The 11688-nt window shown below is 42.0% G+C and overlaps 1 protein-coding gene across 3 annotated transcripts in view; it reads right to left on the minus strand.

The window, feature by feature from the left end:
- ERAP1 (endoplasmic reticulum aminopeptidase 1) overlaps positions 1-11688 on the minus strand; it is a 38879-nt gene that overhangs the window by 24329 nt on the left and 2862 nt on the right. For all 3 annotated transcript variants that reach the window (XR_011257381.1, XM_069592618.1, XM_069592617.1), the window contains exons 2-4: positions 7639-8179; positions 5406-5544; positions 2346-2480 (exon numbers count right to left, since the gene is read on the minus strand). Coding sequence is in view for 2 of the 3 variants with exons in the window: in XM_069592618.1 (XP_069448719.1) it covers positions 2346-2480; positions 5406-5544; positions 7639-8165 (801 nt within the window). In the remaining variant the exon portion in view is untranslated. The remainder of the gene's footprint in view (positions 1-2345; positions 2481-5405; positions 5545-7638; positions 8180-11688) is intronic.

The raw sequence follows: 11688 nt of genomic DNA on the forward strand, positions 1-11688 counted from the left end.
TGAAATGACCGCAGGACCCTGGGAAGTCAGCAGAGGGTCACTGGAGCCAGCTTTTGCCCTGAAGACACTAGCCCAATACAAATGGACTTGAGCTGAGGTCTTCATAGCACTGGAGAGCTCAACAGGGAAAGGAGACAAAATCCAGAACCTGCTCAAGGTGGGTAAGAGGTGTCCCCTGCTACATCCCAAAGGACCAAGCCCTTACTGGAAGTCTAAACTAGAAAGAATCACCAAATTCCTCCAGGAGACTGCAAGGGGGGAAAAATGCATTATTCAAACCCTGGTGATGTATGAGGAATAGTGAGAGAATGTCCTCAGAGAATTTATTGCTAAAAGCTAAACTTCATGCCGTCTAACAGCTGAACTCACAATAAACCTAGGTGGTCCAAAAACCTGAAGCCATAATTTAAAGTGATTCCCAAGGCTGCAAAGTCTCCAGGTCACTTGACAGGAGCAAAATACAAATTCTCTCTGGAAAAATTCACCTTCAACTCAGGTAAGAAAAGCTCACAGACACAATTCACAGTGCACAGCACAAGGGAACAAGACACCGTGAACGAGAGCCTCAGAAACAACAAATCACAGCACCAGCCACACCAAGACTTCATATATGACAACTTCTAGACACGATATAAAGTGTGAGTTCAATGTGTTAAAGAAAGAAAACAGCTCAAACTATTGGCACACAAAAGCGGTCTGAGGACCTAATCCCAATGTAGATACATGTGGGAGGGGGCGATTCCCTCACATCTCCAAGCAACATTCCAACACCACCTGGGTACCCTACAATTCAGTTCCCTGCTGACCCTCCTGGCGTGAGAGCATCATTCTACAGGATTCAGTCTTACAAGCCTGCTCCCTAACCAGATTTCAGATGCCAATCAAAAGTGCAAGTTATCACCCGTGCTTCTGACTTAGCAGCTATTGGCTGGAGGTTCCCAGCCCCCTTCTTGAGTTTAATTTGCTAGAGCAGCTCACAAAACTCAAGAGTAACATTTTACTTGACAAGATTCCCAGTCCATTATAAACAAACATAACTCAGGAACGAACAGCCACATGGGAGAGGTGCCTTAGGACAAGGTATGGAAAAAGGGAGTGTAACGACCATGCCCTCTCCTACAAACCACTTTCCCTACACCTCCACTGGTTCACCAACCCAGAAGCTCACAGGAGTCACCCTTTGAGTTTTTATGGCATTTTCACTACACAGGCATAAATGATTGACCTTTGGTGACGAAACAGTCTCCAGTCCCAATTCTCCCATCACATGGTTGGTTCCCAGTCAACCAGCCTTAGTTAGGTTACCTAGAAAATTTTCATTAACATAACAAGAGATAATACTCATGGTTCTCAACACATAGGACATTCTAAGAGTTTTAGTAGCTCTGAGCCTTCATCAAGGATGAAGACCAAATAACATATTTATTATTATGAATTATAATATCACAGTATGAAAGACACATAAAAATAACCATTCAAAAAGGATTCACTGAAGTGGGCAAATCAGTGAGTGGGTGTTTTTACTGTTAATTTCACTGCTGAACTTAGATTGCTTCCTACAGCCAAGTCTCAAGCCTTAGCTTCACATCCCCAGGTAAACAGAGATATCTCCACAACGATAAGAAGACCCTTTATTCAGGACCTTATTCAGGCCCTACAGAAGACAAGGCAATTCAGAAGAGAAATCCTAACTATCCCAGGCGTCAGTTAAAACTAGCACAAATAAATGAGGTCATTTTAAATAAAATGTCCCCTGCCTCCTCTTTGAAAATCTTCTTCGCATTCAGGGCCGCAGCGTACAGTTGTGTAGGTTGTTCACTACACAATGAGACCCACCCAGTGGCAAGAGCTCCTCCAAACAAGACCTCTTCCCATGACACTCCAGTACTCCCTGACCCAGATGCTCTCCCCAGAGCCATTTAATACTCCAAGCTGTCTTCTCTTACTTCCTTCCCATGGCTAGAAATCCCCAGCTCGGATAGTCAGTGACATTCACTTCCAAACTGCAGAAAGTTATAGACAGAAGAAGCAAGCTGAGAAACCACTGCAGAATCTGATCCAACTTATACATTTTACAGACTGTAAGCTCATCTCCAAAGGTAGCAGAAAGCCAGTTACTGGCGGAGCCAGCACCATGACCCAGGCCAGGCCACGTCTCCCCACATGTTTCTGCTATTAGAACCCCACTGCAAACATGAGCATCTGTGACAGTGGGAAGGCCCACCAACTAGTTTGTCCGAGAATGAGGGGCGTTTGCAGGATGTGGGACTTCCAGTTATAAAACCAGGACCGCCCCAGGCAGACCAGGGCAAGCAGGTCACCCTACGTGACAATCACAAGTTCACCTTGACTCCGCTCTTGGTCATCTTGCTGACAGACTTAAAATCGGAAACAATGAAGGCCACCAGGTAGGTGCTCATCTTCACGGTGACGTCAAAGTGGTCTTCTATGAGTCCTTCAGCCACAATCACAGATTTAACCTAAAATCAGGATAACTGAGATCATCAAAGAATCCAACTACCCAAGACACTGAAAACATTTTATACAGAGAAATAGTCCTAAGTCTCAGACATACTGAAAGTATATGACATGACATTTGTATAGTTATTTAAGAATATCTCTTTCAGAGACTTCCCTGGTGGACCAGCAGTTGGGACTCTGCCTTCCAATCCAGGGAATGTGAGTTTATTCCCCGGTTGGGAAGGTAAGATCCCATACGTTTCACAACCAAGAACCAAAACATAAAATGGGAGCAATACTGTAACAAAATCGATAAAGACTTTTCAAAAAATGTATCTCTTTCTTAAGTAATTTAGATAGGAAAGCCAAACCATTCTCCTCCATGTTTTTATTGAGATATAATTCATATACCATAAAATTCACTGTTTTAAAGTATACCATTCAGTGTTTTCTTTTCTTAATTATATTCACAGTTATATAACCATCACCACTTAAATCTCTTCTAAATAAGCTAGACGATTACAAACTGACTCCTATTGGCACATGAGGATTGGTAACGTGGCTGGGAAAAAGCAAAACCGAGACTGCCGATTCTGCCAGGATGTAGCCCACATAATACAAAGTGCGAGAAAAATCTGGAAATGCAGTGTCTAACTGGGTGCATGTGTCACCATGGATAACCTAAAAGAGCTTCTGCTTTCTTAAACAATTCAAAGAAACCCATGCCTGGGCCTGACCCTGCAAAGTCTCCTCCAGACTGATCTGCTTCACTGAAGTCAGGTTTTGCCATGTAATCAGGGAGCAGCCTTGCAGAGTGGGGCTGGAGCCACAGAGGTGCAGGCTAAGAGGTCGGCTTCCCGAGAAGAAAGTCTACTACCTCAGCCAACAGAAAGCAGTGGGCAGGATCCTGGAGAAAAGACCAGTCTGAACTAGTCTGAGAACATCCACATTAACGATGCATTTTTCCTGTGACCCCATTTCCACCTCTGTTTCTACGCCCTTGTCCTCTGTGATACCCACCAGCCACAAGCTATGGTTGTCTGCTCGGCAGCCTTTGGGCATTCATACCCTGACTCTGACAGCCAACTTAGGTTTATTCTTGAAGGGCCAGAAATACCTTTCTTTTTAAAATGTCTTCAGCTTACCCCTGACAAAAATTTCTGTTCTTCAAGTTGTGCTCATTAATAGGAAAGTAAGCTAATTAAACAAATTCAAATTTAGATGTGATTAACTCCTGCCCCAAACACTTGGGTGTTCCAAAGGTATATTTTCTTCTCTAGTCTCCAAAAAGACCCTTTGAAACCCCGCTGTCCTTCCCCTCAACCCCATGTCTGAAGCTTAAGTTCAGGCGCCTCTGTTAGATTTCTGCCAAGAGGAGGGATGGCCCATCCAAGAGCAAGATTACATTAGTGATTTTCGGATCTTCAACAAGTAGGTCCCGGACATTCACGGATTTGGACTCCAGCATCTTTGTGGAGCCTCTGGGCTTTGCCCTTCCCCCTGCACACCTATGAAATCTCTACCAGTCTTGTTTAGTGGGTCAGTCTGTCCCTCACTTCCAAACCACCCCTGTTCCTTTATTCCTCTTAAGCTGTAATTCTCTAATTAGAGAAGTCACTCCTACCCCAGGCAGCAATACCATAATATTTGGGGAGGGAATTATAATTTGAAAAAGCATTTTCTCCATCTCAAATTTGTATTAGGAAAACAGCATAACTGTTTCTCATCTTTCTATATACAAGTGTGTTGGGGAAAGAGACAAAAGTTCTTGTCTGGTAAGGATTCACAAGTCTGCCTTTTATACAGGCTTCTGGTGCAGAATGTCAGAATCTCTTTTAGGGGGTCCTTAAGGGATTCAGTGAGCAATATAGAGTTCAAAAGGTTGGGAAATACTACACTGGAGGTTGGTTCATGGCTCTCTGAGTCCCTTCATGTGAAGATACTGCCTCCCCACCCAGCATAGGGATGAGGTATGATACCCTTCCGGACTCTGGGTAAAGCCTCTTCCAGCCTGAGTCTCATCCACGGTGAGCTTCTCTGAACAAAGGATGTATGTGCTTTAGCAGTTGGTATGTATCAGCGATAGACTGACAGCTCAGCTTCTGTGTTTCCAGTGCTACCGGAATCACAGGGTAATGGATCTCACTGAGTAATTTTATTCATTCGGCAAGGTCATCTTCTCCTTTCCGCTTTTAAAAATCAGAGGGGCTTCAGCCTAACAGATGCAGAGTATTATATTTAGAATAGATAAACAACAGGTCCTATTTTATAGCACAGGGAACTATATTCAATATCCTGTAATAAACCATAATGGAAAACAAAAAAGTAGAATAAAAAAATAAAACTAAGAGGGAACACTGTCCACATGTGCTCTGGAACTGGAAAATAATGACCTTTAAAGGCAACCTGAGGTAGCTACCTTCACTACCATTATATCCTCAAAAGATTACTTTTTAAATTTCCATCTGCCCAACTTCATGCCAGTTATTTTTAATACAAGTTGTATAGCTAATACTACTAATATAGTATACAGAAATTACAGGAAATAACTAAATCATAGGAATATGACCTTATTTGAAAGAGCGTTTCCTTTAAAAATCCTTTTAAAAGAGCAGATGAGAAAAGCATAAGTGCCTTATGAAAGGCACTCTGACTTGAACCTGACCTGAATTTCCTATACGGTCTCTCTTGTCAACATGGATGACCTGCAGTGTCACTCTTACCTAAATTTTGCATGGTTTTAGGGACAATTGTTTTTTCCTTTGACCATAAATAAATTGCTGCTTGAACCAGAAGCATAGGTTGGAAGTGAAAAAGAAAAATTAGCTATCTGTCAGGCAATAAAACAAACAAAACAGGTAGCCTGAATGTTAACTATCAATGGGGAGATGCAAGCCACAGGGAATGAATGGACTTCTCATCAGAGATACACAATTTAGACTCACCAATGGCATATTGGAGATGGCGAGGTGTCTTGGTTCCCTTCTGATCTTGATTAAAAAACTCGCCTTGAAAGCAGGTTCATCAAAGCATGGAAAGGCCATTCTGGCTGCAGTCGGTTCGAACTGTGTTGATGCAAGTACCCTAAAATTCCGTAAAGGGAAATAAAATCACAGCATGAAGTACCAGGGACTGGTACATTCCTGATGAATCTCACCACCAAAAAATCTTTTGTATGACAAAAGCTATCATAAACTAAAAGACAAGTAAAAAGAACAGGGAAAATTGATCAAAATGTATTTAACAAAGTGTTAACATAACCTGAACAAATAATGAGCTCTTAAAAACAAGTAAAAATTCACCCACCAACCAAGCAGAATAGCAGGCAGAGGTCATAAACAGGCAACTCACAAAAGAAGAACATACAAATAGTTAATAAACACATCAAAAGCTGCACAGCTTCATTAATAATCAATGTAACAAATTAAAGGGGGAAATCTGTTGGTATTTTGGCTTTAAAAGGATTGCCACTACACAGTATTAGTGAGAAATATGGCAAGGCATATCAAAAGTTTGTTGACCCCCTAACTTAGCAATTATACTTCCAGGCATTTATTCTAAAGAAATGACTTACAAAGATGCTTGTCCAAGTATTGCTGAAGCTAAAAAGTTGGAAACAACCTAATTTCCATTCATAGGGGGATTAGTTAAATAAATCAACACAGAAACATGTATTTTAATAAAGTTGTTAAAATGATGTAAAGTGACAGTCATCATGTAAAATACATGTCAACATATATTTTTAATAAAAAAGCTCCCTCATGAAACATAAAATACAACACAGTTCTATTTACATAAAATGACATGTACGTATATCCAGAAGAAAGTCTAAAGGATGTTTCCCTAAAACAGAAGCAATAGTTATCTCTAGGGGTTATAATGGGGATACATTTTATCTTTTCAAAAATTCTTGTCTGTAGTATTTGACTTTTTTAACCTCAAAAAATAATATGGAATCAGAAAAGTAAGTATAAGCTACTTATACTTACTAAATCTAAAAAATTTTGATTTTAAAATTTAGCATAAAATCTCCCAAAATATATTGTTTTTAAAAACAGAACTAAAACAAGCAGGAGAGGATCCCTAAAAAGGTTTCAACTGAGAAAAAAATATTTCCTCTAATAGGCTGTTACAGGTTGAATTGAGTCTTCCCAAAAGATATTTTGAAGTCTTATTACCTAATATCAGTGAGACTTTATTTAGAAATAGGGTCTTTACAGATGCAGTCAAGTACAGATAAGGCCATCGGGTCAAGCCTTAGTCCAATATAACTGGTGTCCTTAAAACAAGAGGGAAACCTGGAGAAAGGCCATGTGACAGGCAGGCAGAGACCCCACTGATGTAGCTGCAACTCAAAGAATGTCAAAGACTGATGGCACCACAAGCTAGGAAGAGGCAAAGAATGAGGCCATTCAGAGACCTAGAGAGCACAGGCCTCCTGACACCTTGATCCTGGACTTCTAGCCTCCAGTTCAGTTCAGCTCAGTTCAGTTCAGTCGCTCAGTCGTGTCCAACTCTTGGCGACCTCATGAATCACAGCATGCTAGGCCTCCCAGTCCATCACCAACTCCCGGAGTTCACTCAGACTCACGTCCATCGAGTCCGTGATACCATCCAGCCATCTCATCCTCTGTTGTCCCCTTCTCCTCCTGCCCCCAATCCCTCCCAGCATCAGAGTCTTTTCCAATGAGTCAACTCTTCGCATGAGGTGGCCAAAGTACTGGAGCTTCAGCTTTAGCGTCATTCCTTCCAAAGAACACCCAGGGCTGATCTCCTTCGTAATGGACTGATTGGATCTCCTTGCAGAACAGTGAGATATTAAATTTCTACTATTTTAAGTCACACCGTTTATGTACTTTGTTAAAGCAGCGCTTGGAAACTGGTACCTAGGCCAAGAGAATTTAAAACATTTATTCTATCCCAGAAGTCTAATTAAACAAACAAATAGGTATTTACTGTGATAGAGCTGGAGGAAAGAAAATTGGTTCAAATAGAATGAAAAATGAGATTAAAAAAAAAAAAGAAAAAGCCTATAAGCCATTTTAAATATGCAAAGACATGCAAAGCAAAACGCAAAGAAAGAATTCAACAATCAAGGGAGCTTTAAAGGACAAGCCACCTGAAATAAATTTAGTGTGGGTAGCTCTCAAACCTTAAAAAAAAAGAGACAAAAATTACCTCACTTCTCCTTCTTTGGTTCTGTAGGTACTTTTATAAAATCCATGGAAACTCTCAGAAACATTGCCAGTGTAGTCGATGACAATGGTGTATGGGAGGCCGACGACCAGCGGCTCGGAAGCCAGAAGCGCAATTTGCTCCTGAGGTGGGTTTTCCAGGACTCTCAGTGGCTCTTCAGCTTGCCTCTCTCCACCTCCCTTCCTCAGGGTGGCCTTGGATACTTGTAGGTGGTGACTGTGCAGGATGATGGTACTGGTGGGCTCGCTGGCTGTGATTTCTATCTGTGTGGTTCCCCCGAAAGTCAGAGTGGTGAGATTTGCATGAATCATGAGATCGTAATGAGCTGGGATGATGTGCTCTGGAAGCCGCATTTTATTCCAAGGAAACGGTGCCCCGTTGCTAGCTTTTGGAAATGTTGGTTCCCTGCTCTGACATGAGGATGGAGTTGCCACGGTTAAGAGAATCAACAGTGTCGAAAGCAGCAAGGGCCTGGTTGCAAGTGGCCATTTGACGGATGGAGATATCATCTTGCTTGAAATGGCTAGAGATACAAATGTACAAAAGAAAAAAAAAATCACTAAAATATTATCAAGAGAGCATAATTTCAGAATGCATCCACCCAGAATTAACAGATATAGACACAAACTTAAAAAAATACTAGGTCTTTCCCTGAAAGTAAAATTATCTTTCCTATGTTAATGAGTCACAAGAAGAGAGAAGTTTATGGTTAACAACAATTATTAACATCTACTAAAAAGCATCATTTAGCTTTCAAAGTTTAAATTAACTCTATCAGTCAGGATCCTCCATTGAAAGCAAGAACCAGCTCTGGCTGAAGATCCTTAAATGGATCACAGAATTGACAGGTCATTTGGGAAACCAGGCTCATAAAACAAGCAAAGATGGGCAACTAGAACTATATTAGACCAATATGTGATGAGATGACCACTCCCTGCCCACACTAGACCTTAGAGGAAGCCACCCCAATGTGTAGATGTTGATGTGAAGTCATCAAAGGAGGAGGTCTCTACTACCCTGCAACTTTCTGTTGTTTCAGCAAAAGTGAGGTGTCCACACCACCAGCAGGCAGGTACACAAAGCAGGCATCTGGCCTTACTGCTGCTCAGCAGGAGAAAGGCCTTGTTTCCCACTAAGCTTACAAAGCAGAGTCCTTAAAACACAGGAAGGAAGGAAGGAAATACATGCTCAGTAGCAAGCGGGAGTGGGAATGCAACAGTAAGCCTTAATAATATAATCAATCTGATTTCGTTATTGATCATCTGGTGAGGTCCATGTGTAGAGTCGTCTCCTGTGTTGTTGGAAGAGGGTGTTTGTTATGACCAGTGCATTTTCTTGGCAAAACTCTGTTAGCCTTTGACCTACTTTGTTTGGTACTGAGGCCAAATTCACCTGTTACTCTAGCTATCTCTTGACTTCCTACTTTTACATTCCAGTCCCCTATAATGAAAAGGACATCTTTTGGGGGTGTTGGTTCTAGAATGTCTTGTAGATCTTTGTAGAAGCGTTCAACTTCAGCTTCTTCAGCATTATTGGTCGGGGCATAGACTTGGATTACTGTGATATGGAATGGTTTGCCTTGGAAATGAACAGCAATCATTCTATCATTTTTGAGATTGCGTCCAAGTACTGCATTTCAGTGGAGAAGGCAATGGCACCCCACTCCAGTACTCTTGCCTGGAAAATCCCATGGATGGAGGAGCCTGGTAGGCTGCAGTCCATGAGGTCGCTAAGAGTCGGACCAGACTGAGCGACTTCACTTTCACTTTTCACTTTCATGCATTGGAGAAGAAAATGGCAACCCACTCCAGTGTTCTTGCCTAGAGAATCCCGGGGCGGGGGGAGCCTGGTGGGCTGCCGTCTCTGGGGTCACAGAGAGTCAGACACGACTGAAGCGACTTAGCAGCAGCAGCAGCACTGCATTTCAGACTCTTCTGTTGACTATGAGGGCTACTCCATTTCTTCTACGGGATTCTGGCCACAGTAGTAGATATAATGCTCATCTGAGTTAAATTCACCCATTCCAGTCCGTTTCAGTTTGCTGGTTACTAAAATGTCAGTGTTCACTCTTGCCATCTCCTGTTTGACCACTTCCAATTTACCTTGATTCATGGACCTAACATTCCAGGTTCCTATCCAATATTGCTCTTTACAGCATCGGACTTCACTTCCATCACGTCACATGCACACCTAGCGAGGTGTTGTTTTTGCTTTGACTCTGTCTCTTCATTCTTTCTGGAGTTATTTCTTTACCAATCTCCAGCAACATAATGGGCACCTACCGACCTGGGGAGTTCATCTTTCAGTGTTCTATCTTTTGGCCTTTTCATACTGTTCATGGTGTTCTTAAGGCAAGAATACTGAAGTGGTTTTCCATTCCCTTCTCCAGTGGACCACATTTTGTCAGACCTCTCCACCATGACCCATCTGTCTTGGGTGGCCCTACAAAGCATGGTTCATAGCTTCATTGAGTTAGACAAGGCTGTGGTCCATGTGATCAGTTTGTTTTCTGTGATTGTGGTTTTCGGTCTGTCTGCCCTCTGATGGAGAAGGATAAGAGGCTTATGGAAGCTTCCTGATGGGAGAGACTGACTGAGGGGGAAACTGGGTCTTGTTCTGATGGGTGGGGCCATGCTCAGTAAATCTTTAATCCAATTTTCTGTTAATGGACGGGGAAGCTCAATACAGTCAGCAAAAACAAGACCAGGAATGTGAAGTCAAGTGGGCCTTAGGAAGCATCTCTATGAACAAAGCTAGTAGAGGTGATGGAATTCCCATTGAGCTATTTTAAATCCTAAAAGATGATGCTGTGAAAGTGCTGCACTCAATATGCCAGCAAATTTGGACAACTTAGCAGTGGCCACAGGATTGAAAAAGGTTAGTTTTCATTCCAATCCCAAAGAAAGGCAACGCCAAAGAACGCTCAAACTACTAAACAATTGCACTCATCCCACATGCTAGCAAGGTAATGCTCAAAATTCTCCTAGCTAGGCTTCAACAGTACATGAACCGTGAACTTCCAGATGTTCAAGCTGGTTTTAGAAAAGGCAGAGGAACCAGAGATCAAATTGCCAACATCCGTTGGATCATCGAAATACAAGAGAGTTCCAGAAAAACATCTACTTCTGCTTTATTGACTCTGCCAAAGCCTTTGACTATGTAGATCACAACAAACTCTGGAAAATTCTTCAAGAGATGGCAATACCAGATCACCTTACTTGCTTCCTGAGAAATCTGTATGCAGGTCAAGAAGCAACAGTTATAACTGGACATGGAACAATGATTCCAAATTGGGAAAGGAGTACACTGAGGCTGTATATTGTCACCCTGCTTATTTAACTTATATGCAGAGTACATCATGAGAAACACTGGGCTGGATGAAGCACAAGCTGGAATCAAGATTGCTGGGAGAAACATCAATAACCTCAAATATGCAGATGACACCACCCTTATGGCAGAAAGTGAAGAGGAGCTAAAAAGCCTCTTGATGAAAGTGAAAGAGGAGAGTGAAAAAGTTGGCTTAAAGCTCAACATTCAGAAAACGAAGATCATGGCATGTGGTCCCATCACTTCATGGGAAATAGCTGGCAAAACAAAGTTTTTAAAAGTATCTTTTGGGGAGCTTCAAAATCACTGCAGATGGTGATTGCAGCCATGAAATTAAAAGATGCTTGCTCCTTGAGAGAAAAGTTATGACCAACTTAGCATATTAAAAAGCATTACTTTGCCAACAAAGTTTCATCTAGCCAAAGCTATGGTTTTTCCAGTAGTCATCTATGGATGTGAGAGTTGGACTATAAAGAAAGCTGAGCGCCAAAGAATTGATGTTTTTGACTGTGGTGTTGGAGAAGACTCTTGAGAGTCCCTTGGACTGCAAGGAGATCCAACCAGTCCATTCTAAAAGAGATCAGTCCTGGGTGTTCATTGAAAGGACTAACGCTAAAGCTGAAACTCCAATACTTTGGCCACCTCATGCAAAGGGTTGATTCCTTGGAAAAGACCCTGATGATGGGAGGGATTGGGGGCAGGAGG

The sequence above is a fragment of the Ovis canadensis genome, chromosome 5, assembly GCF_042477335.2.
Source record: "Ovis canadensis isolate MfBH-ARS-UI-01 breed Bighorn chromosome 5, ARS-UI_OviCan_v2, whole genome shotgun sequence".
Taxonomy (NCBI): Eukaryota; Metazoa; Chordata; class Mammalia; order Artiodactyla; family Bovidae; genus Ovis; species Ovis canadensis.